General features: G+C 34.7%; 2 protein-coding genes across 4 annotated transcripts in view; both read right to left on the bottom strand.

Annotated features, from left to right (window-relative positions):
- The window catches only part of LOC127725515 (uncharacterized), a 128,911-nt gene that overhangs the window by 9,374 nt on the left and 92,406 nt on the right, over positions 1 to 27,131 (bottom strand). The gene's annotated exons all lie outside the window — the stretch shown is intronic.
- Positions 392 to 15,007, bottom strand: LOC127725519 (uncharacterized). The gene is made up of 6 exons (XM_052232556.1): positions 14,885 to 15,007; positions 13,541 to 13,870; positions 12,344 to 12,391; positions 11,824 to 12,041; positions 11,502 to 11,591; positions 392 to 799 (listed from the first exon to the last, which is right to left on the bottom strand). The coding sequence occupies exons 2-6, from the start codon at positions 13,866 to 13,868 to the stop codon at positions 407 to 409; spliced, it is 1,077 nt and encodes a 358-aa protein (XP_052088516.1). The 5' UTR covers positions 13,869 to 13,870; positions 14,885 to 15,007; the 3' UTR covers positions 392 to 406.

Raw genomic sequence — 27,131 nt, 5'->3', positions numbered from 1 at the left:
CAATCCAAAAACGTAAATTAACACACAATGCACGAATAAATTTGACCTGTGACATCTAAATGCAAATACACAGTTAATAAAAAAATTACAAGGGATAAATAATTAAAGTCAAAAGTAAATAAACAGGTTTAAACATAGTTAAAGTATGATATCACTGTGAAATTAAAAACAATTGTTTTTATGTATTTAAAACAAAATCAATGTAAGTACCCACCAAGAAAATAAGCAAGTGTTGATTGATCCTTTCAAGAATAAGTTCAATGATTCTGTCATGTTGCTTAAAGACAACAAGATCAATTTTTTGAATGAAGATATCCATCTATATTTCAAAATGTATACCAAGAATAACCTGGAAATAGATTTTATCAATGTCAAAATATCAATCAGATAGCACGTTGACGAACGTTTACTTTTTATCAGTAACTATAAGTACTAGTATCTTAAAATTATAACACAAATATACAGTTTTACCTTGTGGAATCGAGGCATCATTATTATATTCGTTCAAAGCTTGTATCACCAAAATCTTCTTTTTCGCAATGGTCTGTACACTAGTGATATCATTACAAGTACTGCGTGCAATGAATCTATCAAGTAAACCCCAAAACTGTTTTTGAAAAATCATATCTATACTTATAAGCTTTAGAAACACAGGTTCTAGTTCTATGTCAGTGCCTACAAGAAGACTTTTCGTATATTCTCCATATAATCGTGTTTGAAAGTATGGACTTGAAGCAAAAACTCGGAAGTCAATTGTCCTAGCATCCTTGTTTAAATAAGGCAATATAGCTTCCGGCACCTGTAATGAAACAATTCAAAAACAGATTGCAGGTAACTTTCTAATATATAATTACATTACATGTATGTTTCATTATAATACGTTATTTTGATTGGCTAACAGCAATCTCGCTTCATTCTGAAATTAACCTTCACTTCAAAATGAAATGTAACAGTCATGATGACACGAGCTTCCACAATAAAGTTCACAGGTAAATAAAAGGAAAACTTGATAGAAATCGTGTTTTCATAATCTTAGCAAACAAATGTGATTATAAATATTGAATGGCTCTTTTAGTAATTCTATATTGGTGTAAAAGCGTTGACCGTGCGCACATATTTAGAATGAAGCGCTTCCGCGCTTCATACAAAATGTACTTCGGTCAACGCTTTTACACCCAAATACATTTACAAAAAGAAGCATTCAATTCTTAAATGATTCTTTTGAAATAACAATAAACATAAATGAAAGAGGATATCGTTTCCTTATACTCAAAATAATGTATATTTTGTATCTAGCTATGTAATACCAGATAAGTTAATATGTCCCCTATCTAGTTACAAAATATACTTTATTTTGAGTATAAGGAAACGATATCCTCTTTCATTCGTGTTTATTGTTATTCAAAAGAATCATTTAAGAATTGAATGCTTCTTTTTATAAATTTATTTGGGTGTAAAAGCGTTGACCGAAGGCTAGACTCAAGCTAGCAGCCACTCGCTAGCAGCCACTCTGGCCGCTAGCAGCCAGTTTTCAGATATGTCTATGAACCCAAAAGTTGCATAAGATTCAAATTTACTAAAACGTGTTTATTTTATATTACTACTACAATATCTGTTTTAACTTCAATTTAGCCGTCGAAAACACTATTCAATGAATTTTGAAATTTCATTTCCTGTTCAATATTTTAATACAATAGCAAAAACTATGTGCGTTTAACGTCGTGCAGGTGTTGCACTCTTTAAGACTTTACTTCATCTGTCAACACCGAAAAAATGACATTATTTAAATATTGGCTAAATTTTCTTGCTACCTTGTATCGACAGAAAATTGTGTGCGATATTGTTTGAAATAGCTTTCCATATTCTCGGCATCCTGTAAAATAGTTCCTAAAAAGTAAAAATATTTCTACGCTACAAGAATACAAAGTTGCGTTCGTACTTTAATACTTTCATGTCAAACAAATCTGTTTTAGCGAATCATTCTTTTTCTGTAACAGTGGGTTTCGCTTAGTTTCGATGATACGCAGGGTTTATTTTTAGTAATCAAAGTATGGTGTGCAAGGACATAACTTATTAGCTATATTACCAATTTTTTTTTTTAAATCCGTGCTATACCCCACCTGGATTTTTCAGTCAAACATGCCTAAGGGTCTCAACTTTCTTTTGCACCTAGTGTGGAAAAAAGTATTGCCTCAGAATTTTTTTTATTAACTTTGAAAATTAGGGTGGGATAGGGTGTCGGATCCCAACTTTAGATCAAATTTTAAAAAATCCGTGCTATACCCCACCTGGATTTTTCATTCAAACATGCCTAAGGGTCCCAACTTTCATTTGCATCTAGTGTGGAAAAAAGTATTGCCTCAGATTTTTTTTTATTAACTTTGAAAGTTAGGGTAGGGTAGGGTGTCGGACCCCAACTTTGGATCAAATTTTTAAAAAATCCGTGCTATACCCCACCTGGATTTTTCAGTCAAGCATCGCCCATCGATAACATGCTTTCAACATGCTCATAAATCTTCTTTTCATGTTTGCGACCAATTCGTGAAAACTGTTTGCATTCGAGCCTTACGTCATGGGCTCATCTGCTGACTTTGCTCAGGTATATTACTGATTAAGTGGTTCTGCATATTTAATCATCGTTGGTTGACACATATTCAGACTTGTCCACTTTTATCTTTGTTTTCTTTTTGAGAGTTCCCTTAATCAATGTTTGGTCGTATTCTCTCTCAAAGTTTTTCGTCCCTTAGTTTGGGCGTAACCGGGTCTCGGGTATAGGATACGATGATCATTCACGTCGAAGGTCACGAAAAGAGTAAGAATGCTCGCTCCTGTTTAACCAATACAAATTTGTCTACAAGCTTTCTTGTTTATAATGTTGATAAAAAACGTCACTTTATCAAAAGACTGACCATCTGATGTCATTTTTAAATCATACAAAAAAAAACATGTTCACACAGAAAGTGTTTGGAAAAGTTTCCCTTGACCCTGAATTGTACAAAGTTAACACAATTCGGAGAAATGGTAGGAAAATAACCATAAGAGACATAGTGGACAAGCGAAAATAAGAGTACATTGTGAATCATCCGGATGGTTTCCAATTTAGGGCTTGCTACATCAAAGGAGTTAAAATAGACACGACTACTAAGCTAACGTGAATAAGCGACTATCTAGCCAGCACCAAAGCTAAAGGTGAAGTCTAATGCGTTACTTCCAGTAGAAGGTTTTTAAGGATATTGGACTTGATTGGATATTATTTAATACTCCTGATCATCATTCTTCTTGTTGCACTCTTTTTCATCTGACACTTCATATTCCTCTCCATTCGACTTCATTCGACTCATACATTTTGTACCTGTCATTTGTATTGTCAAGCTCCGCGGCAATATACGCCAGAAACTCATTTTCAGTATATTCAATTCTCCATTCCAGTATAAAAAGACTTTCCTGGAGGCGTGGGGTATATAGTAGTTGTATGTACATATGGTTGCGTAAATCTACTGCCGTCAAATCACTACTCCATTCAAGAGCTTGTTAAAGGGTCAAAAGGAGTTCGAAGATATCATATTTATAACCATCTGCATATCCATGTACATATCCATTTAGTTTGTAAAAACTCTGCACAACCATACAATCTAGGTGCTTCAAACTTGTATAACCCAGTTCGTTGTATGAAAAATGTAAATAACACTTTATAAACGTTGATGATTTATTAATTTTGTGTCGTCTCAGGGTTAGATAAAAGTCAAATACCAATCCGCTATTGCGTGATGCCGAATCAACTGAAATAACTAGTGATCATATTTAATAGGAGTAACACGAAGGGTGACACATCTTGAGCAGGATCTGCTTACCCTTCCGAAGCACCTGAGATCGACCCCGGGTTTCGATGGGTTCGTTTTGCTCAGTATTTAGTTTTCAATGTAGTGTTTTGTGTACTGGTGCTTGTCTTTTTGTCATGTTTTGTTTTTTGCCGTGTCATTGTCGGTTTTGTTTCGACTTGTGAGTTTAAATATCACTTTGGTATCTTTCGCCTCTCTTTTTATCACTTCTAAAGTGAGCATACCTTAACCTAGCAAAGAATTACTGTAATAAAAGGATGAATGCGAATGTGACGGTGTCGGATCAAGGAGTCTAACAAGATTTTAAAAACCATATGAGATTAATGAAAGTTCCATTCGTAATGTACAGAAAGCGTTTGGAGAAATTTTCCTTGACCCGAAATTGTACAAAGTAAAACACAATTCGGAGAAATGGTAGGAACATAACCATAAGAGAAATAGTGGACAGGCGAAAGCAAGAGTGCATTGTGAATCATCCGGACGATTTCCAACTTAGGGCTCGATATATCAAAGGAGTTAAAGTAGACACAACTACCCAGCTAACATGAAGATGCGACTACCTAGCCAGCCTCAATGCTAAAAGTGTAATGTTTTTTAAGATACTTGACTGCGGTAAAACTCGGATTGCAAAATATAAGCCGGAAAAATTAGACACACACTTTAATTTGCGAAGACTACATGTATGAGATTGACACGAAGAATGGTCACCCAAACTTACTGGCCTTTACTGTGTCGAGAAGTCGATAACAACCTTCTTCGGCTGAGGAAAAGATAAATGTACCATCAACGGTATTCAACGGATTAATGATTCGCAAAGAATATATATCACGCGACAGACTACCTTGGTTCATCAATGGTGTTCCCAGAAAATAAAAAAGTAATTGATTGTGACATCACGTTTACTGTTAAGGAGATGGATGGAGATATGATAGCAAAAGAATGGTTACCTCAATGATTTTCCACTGGCTCCACAATCTTTGCAAATCTACGGAGCCGAATCAAGAAACGGAAGCTTATCTTCAGAACACGACAATATATGTGGTGCATCATGTAAACTTAAAGAGGTGTCTGGCCCGGGGGTTGAAACTTAGGAAGATACATAAAGTTATCATGTTTACCCACATCCCACAGTTGCAACCTTACAATGACAAGAAAATGAAACTCCGAACCGAACCTTTGGCAACACGAAAGCCTTAAAACTAGCAATCATTCCCAAATTCAAGAAACCGACAATATCTAACAAATTATTGGCTGTAATCCACAGGACACGAACCAAGTTGATAACTATTGCCGACTGGCCAAACTAAGACATTCTTAAGCCATAGTACCAGAGGTAGAGGGAGACTTTGCCTCTAAATGGTCTTTAGCACTTTTACTGTAGACCAGTTGCTTATTCTCCTCCGATATCTCTTTGAACATTCGATTTTCATCTTTCTGGTACAAAAATCTTCTTCAAGTTTATTCACAAAGATCTTGACCACATCTTCCCTCTCTTTTTATATTGTACAATGTATATAACAAAGTGGTTCTCTAGTTAACATCCTGTCGTCATAGCACTTAATGATATAGCAAATTCCGGACGGTGTGTGCCTCTGGTAGGGTTTGCTGTCTGGTTTGCAGTCATTCATTTGGCACCAGCGACTCATGATTTCTTCGGTCGAAATCTTTTTCTATTCCTTGATTTATTTTACAAATTCTTGATTTTTTTTCTCTACGATCCCTCACATTTTTTTTTGACTTGACGTCCTCAGGAAAAATTCAAATTCTACATACACTACGAAATAATGGAACCTTCATTGAAATCATATGGTTTTTAAAATCTTATTTGGCCCCTTGATCTGGCATGTTTACATTCGCAGTTACCGTGTTATTACCTTACTCTTTTTGCTTGGATAGGGTCATTTTGGAAGTGATTAAAAGCGAAGCGAAAGATACCAGAGGGATATTGAAACTCACAAGTCGAAAACAAAATGACAATACCATGGCAAAAAAACAAAGCACGACGAAAAAAAAAAAAACAAGTACACAAAGCAATGTGTCAATCCGTCTTTCTCAATCTTCAACAAGTCCACATTCAGTTCTCCTTTCTCCGAAATCGTCAGTGGGTAGATATTTTTCTTTCCTAAACCATTCACGTTGATGAATATATTCGGATTTTTTTTTCTCAAACTTTGTAATGTTCTTGAGATTCGCTGGGAAATCACTCCTTTCAAACGTTAACTCGTCTCCCATCGCTGATACTTGGTCACCTGGTCAACACTTTTAATGTCTACCTACCCCTTCGTGGTGTATTGACGCCAAAACCGCCCATTTAAAACATTGTTCGTCCTGGTTCTTCACATCCATGATGGCTTTATTGTCTGCCGGCCACTTATGTAAGACCTAGTATTGAGATCCGGCAATTGATCTATATTCGCCGATATCAAATTTTATACTTTTATCCTATGTCCAACTTGCAAATTTCTCTCCAAAGCTATAATACATAATTTTCAATATATCTTCAAAGTTGGTCGCCTTTGTGAATACTTTGTCCATCGATATATGTTTACTAAGCTTCTTCCTTCTTCCTTCTTATCACCAACCATCTGTTCAATAATACAATGTAAAATCACATTTACTTTTGTGCATTTTCGTTTTACCCCATTTATAATTTCCATTCTTTTGAAATGGGTGGTATTTTGAAATGTCTCTGGATCCATCTAGACTGTGGGTTTAATTTTCCTTGAGGCCAATAACCCATCGAAGGTTTTTTCCTAAGGTTGACTACTTTGAATTTCTCTTTCGACTGTTCCCTGTTTCTACTGGTTTTCTCCAGAACACTTATGCCCTAGACCTGACCGATTTTGTCAGCATAGGGTTAAGAGGGGGGATATCTGGTATGTCACGTAGTTCATCTTAACTATTGCAGGCTGTCCAAGACCAGAGATTCTCCACGTTCGCAATGAAATAAGACGTAGAAGAGGAAGAAATTGCCTTTTAAATGGCTTTTAGCAGTTATGCCCTTGACCCATACGAGCTTGTCAGAATAAGGGGTGGAGGTAAATCATGGTACCCTACATGTTACATATTCAGAGTAAGCTATTGCCGGCTAGCCAAACTAAGAGATTCACTACGTTGGCCATGATACCAGAGGAAGAAAAAGACAGTGCCTCTAAAATGGCTCATATTACTGATGCTCTATATCCGTACACTTTGCAAGCATATGGTGAAAAAGGGGGAGGCGGGTTACCAGTGATAGAGGTGACATTGCCTCTAAGATGGTCTGTAACACTTATGCCCTAGACCCATACAGGTTTGTCAGCATAGGGTTTGGGTACCTGATATGTCACATAGTCCAACTTTACTATTGCCGGCTGACCAAACTAAGAGATTCTCCACGTTGGCCATGATACAAGATGTAGAAGAAGATTTTGCCTCTAAAATGGCCCTTACCACTCATGCCCTTGATCCGTACAAGTTTGTGAAGTTATTATATCAAATAGTCCGACTTAACTATTGCTGTATGGCCAAACTTATAGATTCTCCACGTTAGACATGGTACCAAACAATACTTTATTCTCTTTAATCCAGTACTACCAGTGGAAAATGGAGACATTGCTTCTAAGATGGTCTATAGCACTTATGCCCTACACCCGTATGAGTTTGTCAGCATAGAGTTTGGGGTACCGGGTATGTAACATAGTCCGATTTAACTATTGCCGGCTCGCCAAACTAAGAGATTCTCGACGTTGGCTATGATACAAGAGGTAGAAGATATTACCTCTAAAATGGCCCTTAGCACTTCTGCCCTTGAACCACACGAGCTTGTCAGCATAAGATTAAAAAGGGGGGGGGGGGGTGAGGGGGGGGGGGGGGGTTGTAGCTGGTTTGTTACATAGTTTGACTTAACCATTGCCGCCTAGTCAAACTAAGAGATTCTCCAGGTTTGCCATGGTACCAGAGGTAGATGTAGATATTGCCCCTTAAATGCCTTGTTTCACGCATGCCCTAGACCCGTTTGAGTTTGTCAGCATAGGGTAAAAAGAGGGACACTGGTAAGTCACATAGTCCAATTTAGTTAATATAAAAGATTATTCATAGGGTTTGGGATACCTGGTATGTCACATAGTCCGACCTAACTATTACCGGCTGGCCAAACTAAGAGATAATAAACGTTGGCCATGTTGCAAGAGGTAGAAGAAGACATTTTCTCTAAAATGGCTCTAAGCACTTATGCTCTTGACCCATACGAGCTTGTAACTATTGGGTGAAGGGTGGGGGTACCTGATTTTTCATATAGTCTGTCTTAACTATTGCCGCCTGGCCAAACTAAGAGATTCTTCAAGTTAGCCATGACACCAAAGGAAGAGGTAGATATTGCCTCTAAAATAGCTCATACCACTTATGCCGTATACCCGTACGAGTTTGTCAGCATCGGGTGGGGGAGGGGTTTAGGGAATTTGGTATGTTACATATTCCCACTTAACTATTGCCGTATGGCCAAACTTAAAGATTCTTCACGTTAGCCATGGTACCATACAATACTTTATTCTCTTCAATCCAATACTACCAGAGGAAGAGGGAGATATTGCTTCTAAGATGGTCTATAGCACTTATGCCCTACACCCGTATGAGTTTGTCAGCATAGAGTTTGGGATACCGGGTATGTAACATAGTCCGATTTAACTATTGCCGGCTCGCCAAACTAAGAGATTCTCCACGTTGGTCATGATACAAGAGGTAGAAGATATTACCTCTAAAATAGCCCTTAGCACTTCTGCCCTTGTCACTATTGGGTGAAGGGTGGGAGTACCTGGTTTTTTACATTAACTTTTGCCGCCTGGCCAAACTAAGAGATTCTAAACGTTGGCCATTGAACCAGAAGTAGAGGTAGATATTGCCTCTTAAATGGCTCGTTGCACTCATGCCCTTGACCCGTATGAGTTTGTCAGCATAGGTTGAAAAGGGGGGGGGGGGGAACTGGTATGTCACATAGTCAGTCCAATGTAACTATTACCGGCTGGCCAAACTAAGAGATTATTCACATTAACCATGATACATGTACCAGAGGTAGAAGTATACATTGGCTCTAAAATGGCCCATAGCACTGATACTCAAGACCCGTACGAGTTTTAAGCATTGGGTTGGGGGTAATTGGTTTGTCTCATTGTCCCACTTTACTAGTGTCGGCTGGCCAAACTAATAGATTCTCCATGTTGGCCTCATAGCGCTTATGCCCTAGACCGCAATGTCACGTAGTCTGACTTAACTTTTGCCGGCTGGCCAAACTACGAGATTATCAACGTTGGCTTTGGTTCCAGAGGTAGAGGTAGATATTGTCTCTGAAATGGATCATTTCACTTATGCCCTAGACTCATGGCTCTAAAATGGCCTATAGGACTTATGCCTAGACCCGTACGGGATTTTCAGCTTGTGGGGGGTCCTGGTATCCTAGTATGTCACATAATCCGACTTAACTATTGCCGTCTTTCCAAACTAAGAGATTTGTCACGTTGGTCATGATAAAAGAGGTAGAAGAAGACATTGCCTCTAAAATGGTCCATAGCATTTATGCCTAGACCCGTACGAGTTTTTCAGCAGGGGGGTCCTGATATTCTGATGTCACACTGTCCAACTTAACTATTGCCGGCTGGTCAAATCTAGAGATTATTCACGTTGGCCATGGTACCAGATGTTGCCGCTAAAGTGGCTCATAGTACCTATGCCCTAAACCCGTACGAGTTTGTCAGCATAGGGTGGGGATACCTGGTCTTATCTTTAGTCTGAGCTGTCAAATATGGTCGAAAACGATTGTATATAATATGAGTACTGTATAATTCTGAAAGTTGTTTAAATCAGTAAAAATGTCACGTCGGCATATAAGAGAACTTAATAAGAGCCATTTTGTAATTTTATATGGAATGTGTCTTTACTAAGAAGCATCTGTAGATTGTATTTTTGGTTCACTCAATGTTTAAATATAAAAGGCTATTCATTTATTTTTCAATTGACATTTTTTATAATTTCCGAAAAAATATTTGTAATTGTCGGTTTACGGAAGCGTTCCTTTTTTACAATTGATTAAGTAAACGCAGACCTCGAAGACATCCACTGAGTTCAAAATTTATTGTTATTTATAGCAATATCAAATATAATCAGCAAACATTATTTTATCCTTATCATCGATATTTTCTTACAACACTTCATCGAACCCAGGTTATCTCATGAATATTATAGCAGGCTCATGAATATTATTGCAAGTAGGCCTCATGAATAGTAAGCGGTCGACTGTTATCGCCGGTTAGCTTCACAATAGTCATTCATGTTTACCGGTTTCTATGCAGGCTCATTTTTTGGGGCCGGCAAAACCGCGCGAAAATTTACTTTCGATTTTGTACACAATAATTCTTTATTTTGGGTAGAATATTCATTTCATCCTGTTTTCGACAACATAGGCTATGTTCAGTTCTCACTTCGTCTAGGCCAGCTGATACAATTTATTACTTATTATAAGTTCTAACTAGCCAAAATTCCCCAAGCGAATTAAAAGTAATTAGTAGTCCCTTCCCTTTATCTGATAATATTTGTCAATGTGATAGCAGGGAGAGCACCATGGTTTTATCTCTTTAACTATGGAGATTCTGCTCTTACATAGGTTAATCGAAGTTCATGAATATTCATAATGAATCTCATGAAATGGGCGTAAAATGAAACTAAAAATAGCTTAATTATATATAATTTCTACAACTGTTTGTTACATGATCATTAATAGTCAATAAATAAATGCTTGACACCTTATGATACAAGTATTTTATGTTTTACGCATCAAAGAAGACTTAATATTGTAATTATTCTAAAGTAGTAAGTTCTAAAAGGAGGTAAATCATATTTTTAAAAAAAATCCATATTTTCATGCTTTTTAGGGTTAAATTGTTAAAGAAAAATGCTGCTTAACATTGTGTTTTAAAAAGAAATTCCTTATTTCTCCACTCTTGCAGTGTTCTATAAAATTATATTTTTTAAATTTATTTCTCACCCTTTCAACATGCAGTGCGGTGTGCTAATAAAATATACAAAGACTTTTTTAATGTCTTTTAATTCTTGATCAAGAAATGAAAATGTAAAAGTCAGTGGCGTGGTGGATGTACGCCACCTTCCCCTTTAAAAGGAAAAATAATTCTTTTTTACGGCATAAAATCGGTCAACAATGTTTTGCATCCCTCCGATCGGAGGTATACATATCGTTTTTGGCAATTAGCTCCCCCCTTCCCATCCACCTTTTCCCTTAAAAAAATCCTGGATCCACCACTAAAACTCATGCATAGTGTCTTCGATAGTTAAATTAAAAAAGCGTTATATATAGTATAAAAAAACATTTGAGTCTTATGCAACTTTTGGGTTTATAGACATATCTGAAAACTGGCTGCTAGCGGAGTGGCTGCTAGCGAGTGACTGCTAGCTTGAGCCTAGCTCTCTTTATTACATAAGAGATGTCATCTTGCTAAAAATGACTTATCAGTATATTCGCTTCAATCGTTAACTAATGTTGGAAATACTCGATATCTGTAAAACTTTTATTGTAATCAAATGCATGCGCAAGATAAAAAAAAAAATTAGAAAACAAACATACATACAGACTATTAATGGAGACTTTATTTCATATCTTAATTTCTTTTATAATACCTTGTTTTCCACATAATCAAAATATTCCACATCAATCTTCTTATATCTTTTTATTTTCTTCTTTCCAGCCTCAGCAGCAAATATAACATGCTTAATTACATAATAAATAAATAGGTTAGATGTGTTACACACATAACTAAATCACTATATGTAAAAGAGGTTTTTACCCAAACAGAAATGCGATCATAGCAATTTCCAATGTGTATGTTTCTTACAGAAAACAAGTGGTGAAATATTTTTGTATTTGAACACACTTCTCCTATTTGTATATAATATCATAAATAAAGAAATATTTATTTGAGATCATTTGAGATAAACTTACTGTTCCCCATGTTTCTAAGAACTTTCGATATTCTTGTGCATCATACACAGAACTAAGACTGCAAACAGCGGCTGCAAATTCGTCTGTGACTGAAGGATTCTTGCTTTTCCAAGTAAAATCCCTAAAGAGAGACTTTGTACCCTCATGTAAACAAGTTTCATGGAATTCCTGTACAACCTGATGACTGGGAAATGTATAGAACTTGTGGTGAACAAATTCCGAATAAAAACAAAAATAGTTTTACTTTTGTCTGCATAATGCCAATTGAGAATAAAACAAATCGATTTAGAAGAAAAGGAATGAAAGAAGAACAAATATAGACCACGTGAAAATATCCATGTTCTGGATCATATTAAATACGTCAAACATTAAAATCTTCTAGTCAATGCACGTTTCATTTTATTTCTCGTTTTCAAATTCTGTTTTAATTAAACACACTTTACTTATTCAAAACAGAAAAGAAATACAGTCAGCAGATTATAGTTTTCGGAATACATACTTAAGTAAAACAAATACTTACGTGGACTTGAAGTGAAGGCCAGTCTTTGAATTTGGAAGTTACCGTCACCTGTTACAGGTAAAACAAAACTTTAACAACCTTAACTACATATATCTATACATAATCTTAACTGTCCAAATGGTAGAAACTGGAAATTATCATTTGAGCGGGCGCTATATTTTTCTTGATCTTATACATTTCTCACCTCCCCTAAAAAACGTAACTGAAAATTGGATTTATGAAAGGTTTACTTTTATTTTTTAGTAATTAGCTTTAATTTACACAAACAGATGTCTTTGAAATTCCTTTAATTAGTAGAACTCTTTTTCATTTCGTTCTGGTCAAACACAATTATATAATATTTCCACATAAGGTTTTTTTTTATTTGGACAAAATGTTATTTTTAAATATCTAAAATAATTGCACTGTAACACAAGGTAAATGACAAAATATGCTCATTCAATCTAAGTATTACCCAGTAAGTAGATGGTGACTATATTCTACTGATAACGTTCAAAATTTAAAAAAAAGTTTATATATAAAAATTATTGCTTCATCTTTTAATAATTTTATATATTCTATAAGATAAAAGATCTGCCAATAACACAACAAATTCAAAATAACGAAAAACATTAAAATATGATATATATACGACTACTGACGATGTTCCTGATTAGAGACATGCAGTTGAAAATGTTTTAATCCTACCATTCCAATGTCAGGAGCACCTGCACTGGTTGTCTCGAGTGATGTTTTACTGTAGTTTAATTTTCATTCAGGAAAGTTACTGATAAAAATTCATAAATGTCCTTAACTATTGGCGATTTAGAGCTTGCTACATTTGGTAAAGATGTTCATTACTGAAGACCGTATGTTTGATGTTTTTAAGTTTTTTTGTGTCAGTGTATTTTATATCTCTTGAGCCGTCAGGCGAGGGGGATATAGGGTACTGACAGGGATTTTGACCCCGTATCTATCGTAAATCCCGAAGAATAACTATATTATACTGCAGTGTCCTTATTTTAACATTATTTGCCATTCTCATGCTCGTTTTTTTTTCACAAGGTTCATATTTCCTGTCAAGGGGACCAATCAAACTGCAGGATTAGCCGAGATATTTCACTCCAGTATAATATATGTAAATATCTCACTACCTTTACTGTCAATTCTATTTTGTTTAGGCTCACTAATACAAACATAAACCTCTTAAGAACATACCTGAAATTTGAAACGATTTTAAAAGTTTCTCTTGGTATGACTTTTCTCCGTAAAACCACTCAACCGTATCGATCTTTTCACAAGTATCTGAAGTATTGGCCAAGCTATTGAAGACACTCAAATTTGTAATGTTAAAGTGTGAATCTGTCGTGTAGATATTAGAGTTCAGTATTTTACGCTGGAGTATGCCGGGGTCTTTCCCACCTGATATGGGATTCACTCCATCAGGGTTACCAAACAGGATGTTGTATCCTCTGCCAGTGACAGGGTTTTCGCTGTTAGAAAAGACCAGGATGTTCAGGCATAGGATAAGGAATGTAACCTTCATTGCTATAAATAAAGTCATAATGTCACGAATGAATTAAATCGTGTAATGCATATATGTACTATATGTATCCGTACCACTCTCAAATGCGTCCTTTGTCACAAAGGAGATGATTTAAATAAGCTTATCATATACTTAGCATTAAATGCCAGTTTTTGCATATGTCTAACGAGTGGAAGTAAACTAACCATACACTTACACCTAGGCTGATAACGCATATCAGCCCTATATGACGTCACATGGTCGAGCTGCTATGGGTTATCAGCCTGATTGCGTTCGCACATAGGTAGTATATGATAAAAAGATTAATACATTTCTTTTTCCATATCGGCCGGGTATCATCCCTCGGTCCTTACCAGCACTCGACTAACGTCTCGGGATGATACCCGGGCCGATCTGGAAAAGGCCATGTATTAATCTGTATTTAAATAGACATGGTAAGGAGTACATACACTTATCTCATATTTGTAACAAAAACATAAGGTTTAGCATATGTAATACATGCAGATTGCATAAGACATATTCCTGTTCGGGTCAAATAACCATGGCCAATATGGACTCCCCATTCAATTTCAATGGGAGATTCATATCAGTCATTACGTGCAAAATCCATATCGGCCCTCTTCCGGTTTCGAGAGTCATTTTTGAGACTTAATTAACACCGTATGGGAGCGACACCGGATAATGGTACTTGCTGAAGCGGAGAGGGGTTGTAAAATTTTACAATCGCAGGTAAGATTCCCATTTTTTGTAATTATTGCACGTGTCTATAAAGATTTGTATATTGATAATTTAGGAATCAGCGTAAAATTAAATCTGGAGATAAAATTTGGAATGCATATCATGTGTATATTATAATTAATTTTTGATGTGATTTTACCACAAGAAGATGCTTCTCAAAATTTGTGATTTAAAAAAAAAGTAAGTTTTTATCATTTTATTTTAATTTGTCAATCAGTTTGAAATAATTTTATACACCTACATATCAGTTTTTGTTAAAATCCTATTATAAGACTAACCTGTTTTCCCAATTTAATAAGCCCAATTTCACCAAAGTATATACACATCTACATCATGTACATATTATGCATAACAACTGTGTAACATTTCATTGGCCTTCTATCTATATTTTTGAAGCTTTTGTAAATAGTATTCTTGAAGTTTCTATCTGATGATATCATAGTTTGATATCTAGTACAATGCAACACCTGTAAAACTTATCTGTTGCAGATGCTGGCAACATACCTTTTGAACTTTGTATATACATGTTCGAGATATAAATGTTAGATCAGTTTACGTGCGAAAATGTAACGTCATTTAAAATTCATAATATACAAGAGAGAGAGAGAGAGAGAGAGAGAGAGAGAGAGAGAGAGAGAGAGAGAGATACAGTAAAATATTTTAGGGAGAAGAGTACACCTCCGATTTATATTAAATATCTGCTGGTATTGATATTCAATATAATGCCCCCTACCGGTTGTAACACTTACATTTGCTTAGTAAGAAAATAAGAAGACGTGGTATGATTGCCATTTAGACAACTCTCCACCAGAGACCAGAAGACGTAGAATTTAACAACTATATATCACCGTTCAACAATGGGCTAAACCCAAAACGCATAGTAAGCTATAAAAGGGCCCGAAATGACAAATGTAAAACAATTCGAACGAGGAATCTAACGGCCTAATTTGTGTACAAAACAATAAACGGAAAACAAATATTATATACAGCAGCAAACGACAACCACTAACTCCTGACTTGGAACACGCACATACAAAATTTGACGGGGCTAAAATAAAAATAAGAAGATGTGGTATGATTGCAAATGAGACAACTCTCCACAAGAGACCAAATGACACAGAAATTAACAAAAAATTGACGAAGTTATTGTTTCTCTTGAATCTCAAGTTCAAATTTTCATACTGGTGTTCTTGGAGTTTTCATTAATTTTGAAACTAAAAACTGTAGCAAAGAATTTACAACATGAAGAATTGCTGCGGTTTCTGAAAAGAAAAAATCAACAGAAGAAAAGAAGACACATATTTCGCAAATTTATTTTTTTCTCGTTTGTTTACGCAAATTTCTGTTGACAGAGAAATATGTATTAAACAACGAACCAATGATATATACAGGAATGTTATATGTTATTACACGTGTAGTTTTGCCGCTAAACATGCGCATAAACTATTTTCGTTTCAATCGTACTAGTTTAAACCGATCTTTGCGTTCACATTTAAAGTTAGATCGGTTCACTTTAGATCGATTCAAACTAAACTACCTCTTTAGTTTAGACCGATTAAAGATCGATTCAAAGCGTTCACATTAGCCCTTAAATCGATCTAAAGTGAACCGATCTAGTTTAAATCGATCTAAATGTCCTAGTGTGAACGGGTTCTAAGAGAACAACATGAGAACAAACTAAAAAAATCAGTTGAAAAGGACTGAACCCTTAAAAAAAAGAACAAAACAAAACAAAAACACTTTGTAAAAATTTAAAAGAAATAAAGTATAGATCTGAGAGTTCTCTCAGTTACTGAAAGCTGGTTTTACTTGATAAGTGTTTACTGATCTTGCTGAGAATTTCTTATCCAGTTAGGCCTAGGGCCACAAATCCTGCAAAAATCACCCAACCGGATTGAAAGGTAACTTCTAATGATAAGACAGCTGAATACAAAACATGTTTAATCAATTGTTCAGACATTACAGAAAAAGTGCAAAACTATACTTTAAAGCATTTTTTTTCACAGCTTCCGCCAAATTTCTTTCAACCAGAACGAAACTCAAATTCGATTTGTAACGTCGTATGATAAGACTAAATACAACATACATGTTTAGTTGATACAGGCTTTTAAAGAATACGAAAGTGTCGTAAACTGACTAATTCAAGCATATGTCTTTGTCCATAACCCATACTTCTAAATAGACGTGTTAGGAAAGGGGTTTAAATACTGCGCTGATGTTAAATACCAATACCGATACAAGATTTAAAGGGGCACTAGCTGTCAAATTCATGTTCACCGATTTGACTCAAATTCTCATATGTGTCATATAACAATGTAAAACATTTATCCAAATTATAAAAAATCTAAAATAAACAATTTACAGGGCATAGGTCGATAATATGTAGCTTCGTTTTGTGTGTATTTTAGTCTAGACGCCATCTAATTAACTGTCGAGTTGACCTCCCGAAAACCACCGATGCCCATATAAGGGAGATAAACATAAATAAAGATATAAATAGATAGCGCAACTCGTGCATTTGGATTCTTCTAGGTCTATTTAATTTCATTTATAGATTAAAAATATATGTTAATCATTATTTTTACCTGTACAAGAATGATTTTTTTTTTGAGGCTCGAATCAGTCAATTAAATAAATTACCTTTGTCTACTTTCAATGTTGACATTCTTTTCCTTTAAATAATCAAACATGCACACAATTCATGCGTTATCCAACTCTATCTAAGGGGTTAAATTGAAGTTCACATGAATACGGATTCAATGAGGTCGAATTATTCACTTGCAAGTGAATAATTCATCATCAATATTTATTTGCTTATTTTGACAAAATTAGACAATACTGGCTGCTAATAGCGAATAATTATTTCACTATTCCACTTTCATTAATGATTGAACAAAAAAAATCATATTTTATTTTTTTTTATATCTCGTAGCTAGTGCCCCTTTAAGTGTGGACTTTCTCAAAATGTAGTTGCACTGAAAAGTATCCCGGCGAAGTATAGTAGTTTACCTTTGTGGTGTGTTTTATACAACATGAAGCGAACAGTTAACGTCGACTCCAAATTTTAAGACGTGCATTGGCACAGTGGGTAAGGTTGTCCTGCGAGAAAACGTTCTGTGCTGGTGATTTGGTCCTGACTGGTGCTGGTGATCATTGAAAATATGTAAACAGAGACGAAAATTATGATTTTTGACGTTTTCTCCCATAAAAATGGAAGGAAACAGTCGAGATGTTTTAATGTTGTTTCTTATGGGTTCACTGGCAAACAATGTAAAATTCGACCCTCTAAACTGTTTCAGTAAGCGTAACACAAAAGTGCTATATTTTTTAAAATCTAGAAGTGAAAAAATTAAACAAATATGCTCCTGGAGTCCGATTTCTATACACAAATCCACACGACAAAATTATTTTGTGAAAAACCTGCGCAAATTATTAAAATTGTGCATTTTCTCAGTTTAGACATGTCCTGATTCTGTGCTGGTGGGTCCTGTCATTGTGCTGGTGGGTCCTGATACGGTGCTGGTGATTTTTGGTAAAAAGTTGGTTCTTTTTAACACAAACGTAACAGAATCAATAAAATTGGGCTGATAATTGTATTCAATCGGATTTGTGATTCCTATCTTTACTTTTGTGCATCCATATGGCTGTTTAATAAGCGTTTTCAAAAAATAGTAACTTATATTACATAAAAGGGCAACATCTTCCGTCCAATATCAGATGAAAATATATATAATTAAAATAGTTCTACTTAAGATATTAAATGCCCTCAAATTGATGATTCTCTACATAATATGCTAACTAACAATTAAAAGGTGCTTGAGGTAAAGCGACATTTATAACGACAAAAACGTTTGACTGGTTTATTTCAATTAGATATACGAGGTTAGATGATCTAACTACTGGTGCCTCTAATTTCTTCCTTAATATATACGCTGTCTCCAATACATTTCGACTAGATAAAAAAAACGACCCAGACTTGTTTATCATACATGACTGATAAAAACTGACTAGAATGGAACAAAGATGTGAAGAATTACAAGTCAAAGTATGACCTTCAACAACGAGCAAAAACCATAGCGAATGGTAGCTATAGAAATGTAAACGATTAGAAAATGAAGACTGATTTAAAATACAATTTTGAAAAAAATAAAAAAAATATGACAGATTGCAACCATCGACAACCACTGGTTTTGGGCACTCGTGACAGGGCTTACCATGTTTGTTTGCGCTCCTTATCCCTCCCCACCTCAACCCATTAAACCCCTCCTCCTTTTCTCCTTTATTGGTACATTTGTGTAACATCACAACACTTAAAACTGAGAATGGAAATGAGGAATATGCGAATGAGCAGACAACTTAGCAAATAAAATAATAATACAAAGACACACATTATTGAACCAGAAGTACTCGCAGCTACTGAAAGCTAGTTCAAAGTCGCATTTTCAACTAAGAGAAAAACCATGTTCTATTAGATTAAAATCTCAATCGGTACTCATCAAACAAATTTCGCAAAACTTAAGTTCACATTTTAGTTTTTGGTTTAGCAGAACTTTAAAACTGTGCATTGAATCATGTGCATACAACAGTTATTGTCATAAATATGTATACATAAAAAATGGCAATTATCTTATCGTAAAAACAGTCGAGTACACATTTTACGTTCAAGGCGTGTTTGAGTTGATTGTGTTGTCCTGAAAACGTATAAAATAACAAAAAACGTTTGATATATCTGGCTTTAGATTCTATTTTTTATATATATATTAAGGCTACATGTTAATATAATAAAATTGAGAATTTACATTATAAAAATTATATAAATGGGTGCTGTGAAATACCTTTGTTACGAGTCATTACTAAAGAGAAGGTATGTTTGAAACACAAACATTTAAAGCTTCGTGCTGATATTGCAAATATCTAACTAAAAGAGTATTTCTTACTGGTATTGTTTTTTTTCGTTTACTCATTTTTCACTCATTTTCATAAAAATTTAGGCATATTTTATTTTTATTCATGAAATATACTTAAAAATAGAAATTTGTACATCGTTCACTTACTTCCCCTTAATTCTTAATCAAAATTCCTTGACAACAGACTTTACTTTTGGATCTTTAAAATACATAACTTAAAAAATCTTATTTTTGTGTGTGTTATCTAGGTTATCTAGTCTTCATTCTATGCCCATCCATGTATATTTAAAAAAAAAATAGTGTTTTATTGAACTTTCGAAAACAAAAACCCGACAACCTATCAGATAATGATTTTATGTTGACAGAAGGCAAATGATGCTTAATAGCTAATGGATACATTTTTCTTTTAAAGTACAACTTTTAAATCTGCATCAAATTTTTTTATTTTACAATTTTAGAATTTCAAAACTATTCCAAGCTTAACAAATTTCACCGTGACCTCCCTCTCCTTTATTAAAAAAAAACTCGCAATATTATTGTCATCCTCGTAGTAAATACTAATATGTTACAAAGAAATTTGAAAATTTTAGCTGCTGAGGACCTATGATTCTTACACGCATTCATTTGGTTGAATAAAAAGAAAAGTATCTACAGTATCGGACAAATTTGTCAGAGAAACAATATCCAGGATGCTTAGGCTACACTGACTTTATTATCTGAACTCACATGATAGTTTGCCGCCGTGATCAACTAAAGGTGTGCTTGATTTTCATATGATGAAGACATAATCTTTCTATAAGTTTAATTGAGATCTGGAGTAACTGCTAGTAGTCCCTTGTTAATCTATTTAACATTTTCATTTTTCTTAGTTTCTTTAGTTACCTATTCTGACAGTCACACGGACTCGGACTTCTTTTAAGCTGAGTTTTACTGTGCGTATTGCTGTGTGTTTGTTTATTAAACATTGGATAGCGGTATAGGGGAGGGTTGAAATCTCACAAAACACGTTTAAACCCGACGCATTTTTGCGCTTGTCCAAAGTAAGGAGCATCGGACCTTTGTAATTTTTGTATTTTTTTTTAATTTAAGTTTATATGTTATGGAGTTTAGTGTGACGTCCATTAAACTAGTATACATTTTGTATAGGGGCCAGCTGAAGCCCACCTCCGGGTGCGGGATTTTCTCGCTGTGTTGAAGACCCATTGGTGGCCGTCGGCTGTTTTCTGCTCTTTGGTCGAGTTGTTGTCTCTTTGACACATTCTCCATTTCCATTCTCAATTTTATTAGAAAAAAGTCCTTTACTCTATATTTATGCTCTCCATTTTTATGCCAAACCTTTTACATTTTGATTTTTCGTGTCATTGTTGAAGGTCGTACGGTGACGTTTAGTTGTTAACACCCACTTCATTTGGTTTCTGATAGAAATTTGTCCATTGACAAACATGCCACATAATCCATTTTATATAGGTATTGGATATTTTACACCGTATTTTGATGGCCATGCAAAAGGATTGTAATCCCGCAAATCATATGCATATTGTCTTATCTCAAAAGGGGGCTAGAGGGGTTCCCTTAAAAGGTCAATCTTTTTTTATTTTGCTCAAATCAGATTAGACTAAATTCAAAATATTGATTACCGATAACAGCATTTTAAATAATCTTAAGTGAGAATACAGAAAACAGTGAATTAAAAAAAAAAAAACAGTAAACAGGGATAAAAAAAAATCTTCCTAATAACAGTTCACAACAATGTCAATTTGAGAAAACAGAAAACGGCTAATTAGTCATTAACAGTTAACAGCACATATATCTTCAAAATAACAGTTAACAAAAGTTTAAAAATGCCCAGAACACCTAAACAAAAAAAAATCCTGCACCCCTCTCAAAAATCAAATTTAAACAAAATAGACTCAACATTGCTCATATGAAATATCCACTAAATATATGCTAGGTATATTTTCTATCAATTACACAAATTTTCTGCTTAAATGATCTTGAATATTTGCCACTTTAACTAAAATATAAAGGCACAGAACCAGGACATAGGCGCACAGAACCAGGACCGTTTTACCTAATCACCAGCACATCGTCAGGACAATTTCGTTTGGCGAATATGCACGACTTTTGCAATAAAAAATTGTTGTAATATTCCTCGCATGGTACTTAGGACGTATCAGATCAAAATAAAGCAACAGAACGGTTGTTTTATTGCCGTTCTGATATAATGTAAACAAACCCACCAGCACAGAATCAGGACCCACCAGCACCATTCAGGACCAAATCACCAGCACAGAACGTTCTCTCGCAGGACAACCTTACCCACCGTGATTGGCTTTACGTAGATCTTCATACATTCATACATTAATTTGTATTTGTTTGATTTAAGAGTGCAAAACAAAACTCAACAAAAATATATGTAAGAGTCAAGAATTGGAATGACGGATTTTACGGCCACAAGTCAAAATATATATATTAAGCGATATGATTAGAATATGTTTAATAGTTAAATAACTCAGTTTGTCTCTCCACAATAGATATGTCCTATTTCCGTTGCAAAATATAGTTAGCATGCATTTTGTGTCCAGGGATACAGGGACGCGTATATATATACATGTGTGGCTTAAACAAATCAGTACTAATCTGAACTCATCGTTTTATCTATATATAAAAAAGAAAATAAAAAGTGAACACAAGTGAATACAATGCTATTTCTATATATAACTTTAAGAAGCAGGGGGCTACAGTAGAAGGTTGTCTTGTTGTGCATCGTTTTAATGTTCAAGAAAACCACTTTCCATGAGCTATATTTGATTCGTATTGTCTACTACTTTCTGGGTCTGAATGCAATGAATGGACAGAGGGACGAAAGAACGGACGGATGAACCAATTCACCCATCACTATATACCGTCCAATTTAGAAAGCTGAGTGTATAGTGAATCTAAGGCAAAACAAAATGAAGCAAATCGAAAAAAAAAAAATGCCCGACATATAATTTAGCAAACTTTGTTTTGAAAGAGGTGAAAATGAATATTCGATTTTCAAAATAACCTCCTGACCCTGTGTTTTTTTTTATTCATTTTTTTTTATCACTTTTTTGCTGATTTTTCTTGTAGTCGTTCAACAAAATAGTAAGAAATGGGGGAACACCGATCTTAAACTTAATCGATATCTACTATGAAACAATGCAATTTTAAGAATAATGATCGTGCTGTTTTGCTGGATCCACGTTCGTGTATTGCGGAATAAATTGTTATTATTTTATCGTTTAAAAATCATCTCAGCATTATCAAACAAACCCATACAGGTATCTATATTGAATGATTATCTGTGCTTTTTGAGATGGTCCCCACTATAGCCTGTAGTGGTATTGGTATTTAACATTTGCGTCAAAATCTTGTACGACTTTGCCCCCAGCAGAGCTATAGAAAAACAGTACTTTAACGGGTGTTACACGGACTCTTTTTAGATGATACACGGACACTTTTTAGTTGTTACCGGACTCTTTTTATGAATAGAATCACCCGTGCATGATCAGTGAGTTTAAATTTCAATTAGATTTGAACTTTTTGTTTCACCGACATATTTCCTGTCTTTTTTATTAAAATATTTACTTTAGCATCAATCATTCAATAAATATCTTTTTTTCCAAACAATTCCAGTATATATAAACGACTATTCATATCAGTACACTAAGGGATTGACCATTTAACTTCAAAAGAGGGGTTATTGTTTTTTCCTAAAAACTATTTTGATCCCCAATTTTATGAGTAAAAATATAATGTGGTCAAACAGATTACCAAATAATATTCTGAATTCTGATTTTTCGAATACCGTATATGTAAGTATAAATTTCGAAAAAAAAATTGTGTGATAGCGTTGAAAAAACTAAATAATTTTCTTACTCAGAAAAGAACATAACCCCCTTTTGAAGTTAAATGGTCGGTCCGTAAATGTATTTTTTTCAATATATGGACATGAATAGTATTCTGAACAATGCTGAAGGTAAAGAAAAGCTGGTACCGACGTTTGTATATCAATAAAAAAGACAGGAAATATATATAAAAAAATCAAATCTAATCAAAAGGTAAAATCCCTATCAACTCACCAATGAACGATTGATCCTATAGATAAAAAATGTCCGTGTACTATAATACATGTTCAAATATGCAGCAAATCTTGAAGAAAATCATTCAACTTATATCATCAATTGTGGACGGTAAGCTGCGATTGGATCATATAGTGACACGTGTTTAATCCTGATCAACACTATCAGAGACATATAAAAACCTGAACTTAAAAAAAAAATCCAAAATATATGCCTATATATCTAATAACAAGACAAAATCCATTTTTTTCCATATCATTTCATTCACTAATGAGATAGTAAATTCATTATTTTGATACATTTATATTTTTATTGAATGCATATAAAAAATATTGAATTCGTTTATTTGGCGGCAAACGTACGATTTTTACGATTTTTTTAAGGGGGAATGGGGGGATGGTATGGCACATCCTGCATTTTTTCAACCAAAAAACGATCAAGTTTATTTTAAATTTATTTTAACCCCCGCCCCTTAAGTTCCGTTTTTCCCCAATAAAAATCAAATGGTAGCTTTCTTACCTCTGAAATCTTTTTTATACATTGTTGCATTTTAAAAAGTCTCAAATGTGTACAACATTCACCTTTTACTTGAAATGGTTCTTTCCATAAAGTTATTAGATTCTTGAATTTTTTGTGAAAAAAAAAACTCTCGGCTGAAGGGAAGTGAAAAAAAAATGTGTTTAATCTGTAACTTACATTAACTGGTATATGACCATTGAAGTTTCTAATATGTTTAGTTTTGCTACCTCTTCTAAATGCAAAATGTACTACTTCTTTCTTGAAACGTCGTACAAGTCAGATACAAAACAAAGATAACAAAAAAACAGGCCGGAAACAACCTGCCGTATAGTTTTTCTGCACTTGTAGTCAGGTCAAGGTCCTCCGCTATCGCCTCGGACCTTCACCTGACTACTCGTGCAGAAAAACTATCCGGCAACGGTTGTTACCGGCCTGTTTCTTTATTACCTTTGTATAGTATCTAATACGTATTGACTTTCCTAACACGTCTATTAGACGCGTTAGGAAAGGGGTTTAAATACTGCGCTGATGTTAAATACCAATACCGATACAAGATTTAAGTGTGGACTTTCTCAAAATGCAATTGCACTGAAAAGTATCCCGGCGTAGTATAATAGTTTAGATTTGTGGTGTGTTTGATACAACATGAAGCGAACAGTTAACGTCGACTCCAAATTTTAAGAAGTACATTGGCCTTACGTAGATCTCCATACATTCATACATTAATTTGTATTTGTTTGATTTAAGAGTGCAACACAAAACTTAACAAAAATATATGCAAGAGTAAAGAATGGGAATGACGGATTTTACGGCCACAAGTCCAAATATATATAAACAAATCAGTACTAATCTGAACTCATCGTTATATCTATGTATAAAAAAGAAAATAAAAAGTGGACACAAGTGGATACAATGCTATTTCTATATAAAACTTTAAGAAGCAGGGATCTACAGTAGAAGGTTTTCTTGCTGCGCATAGTTTTAATGTTCAAGAAAACCACTTTTCATGAGCTATATGTGATTTGTATTAAAGTTATTTTTGATGAAAAGATGGGCTTCGAAATTTCGTTTTTTAGACGTCGAGATGGAAATTGTAAAAAAAAACCAACCTGTATTTTTGTATTAGATGTTTAATTAAACAATGTTTTATGTCTGTTGGCTAGGGTGGCGCATGTTTCTACAATGTCTTTTAATGTTGGCTTCGGGTGCCTCAATGTACTCATTACTTTATTTCTTTTCAATTCGCCAATTTGATGTTCAACTTGAATTCGATATTCAGCGACAATGCATTTCAATTTTCGACTCTTTATCTTTAAATTTTCGGCTTACGGTGCCGTCACTTGACCTGCTGCCCAGCAACCATATGCTGAACCTGATGATCTGCATTTTGGTTAAAGACCCTCATGTTACCCCCCCCCCCCCCCCCCCAAAAAAAAAAAGAGGAAAAAATTAGCGATCTTTGATCGACTAACAAGGAATCAGATATGAGGGTGAACCAAAATGTCAAAATACCAAATTGTATATTTAAAATTCTATTGTGACAAAGACGTACCAATGCCGGACCAACACGACAATTGGAATTGTTTCAGGCGCATAAAACATGCGGCGGTGTTTTACAAGTATAATTGGATCCAAAACCTCCCCTTTGTATAGTCAGACATGAAATTTAAAAACAATTGCACATGGAAAAAATAGAAAAGAGTAGAAAACCAAATTCCAGAAAAGGGAAAGGGTAAGCAGTTACTACTTCTTGTAAGACACACGAAGGTCATTTTCGGGAACGGGGAAAGGAATCTATGACAAAGGGACAAGGTATGTTGTCTTTCGGGACACGGAAAACCTTTAACGGTCAATCAGTTCGTGATGACAACCATAGAACTTATTAAAGGATTACCTAAATTGTTGGCCAAAAAGCCATGTTTAAGTCAGAAGTGCGGCACTGCAATGACAACAAGCTCTGTTGAGATATAAGGTACTGATTGAATGTTGTTTATTTTGGCCGCGAGCATCACTGAAGAGATATTGATTGTCAAAACTCGCATCTGGCGCAGAAAAAATGATACTGTTAATGTTTCCAATTCATTAGGAGAACACCTCAACTTTAACATGGTACATGTATCTTCCTTGTAACTGTAACACAATGTGTATAAGAACAATATTTACATGTAACAAGGTGTATTTCAATCTAACATAATTGATACAAAGTACATGTACCTTGCAGACATTTATCGTACATGTATTCTGCCGGCGTTAATTGCATTGTGCAGATGTTAATAGCATCAACTACCCAACCTAGTACATGTATTATTTGATAGCTAGACTACTCTATAAACTGTTGACATTTATGGCTATTGTTGAAAGCTGATTGATGACCCCTCTGAACTACATTGTATATAAGACCCAGCTTTGGACTCGAACAGAGGATTCCGACAGGAGATTCCGCCAAGGTCTCCCCTCTTATGGGTAGGCTGGAATTAATTCACTAGACATCCGAATTACTCAGCCAGGACCGAACAGTTATACCTTTATACGATCACATGTTTGTGTGACGATTTATTGAACATTCGTACAATTCAACTTTAAAGACAATTTGTGAACATTCGAACATTTGAACTTTAGAAACAGTCTTAACTTTGTAATTACATAATAAAGTTTATTTATCCACTTACTGACTTCGTTACAGTAACTAAATATTTCGATGTGGCCTTTTCCTTTGACCTTTGAAATTATTAGGCTTTTACCCGTCCCAAAATTGAATGTGTACACCACGTGACGTGACGATCAGTTGAGAAATACAAATTCTACCGAACGGACGGACAGTCCTGTAACAATGTTCCTTCAGCAAATTTTATAAATAGCATTACAAAAATGAATTAATCGCTATTGGCATGTGGTACAATCTTCGCTGACAGACTCGCTTATCTAAATACTCATAATCATACATTTTAAGAAGAAATATAGCAGATCACGATGTGAAATTTATAAATTCAACG

This window comes from Mytilus californianus, unplaced genomic scaffold (assembly GCF_021869535.1).
Source record: "Mytilus californianus isolate M0D057914Y unplaced genomic scaffold, xbMytCali1.0.p SCAF_15, whole genome shotgun sequence".
NCBI lineage: Eukaryota > Metazoa > Mollusca > Bivalvia > Mytilida > Mytilidae > Mytilus > Mytilus californianus.
Note: the sequence above shows the minus strand (reverse complement) of the source record. Positions and strands in the feature narration are given on the sequence as shown.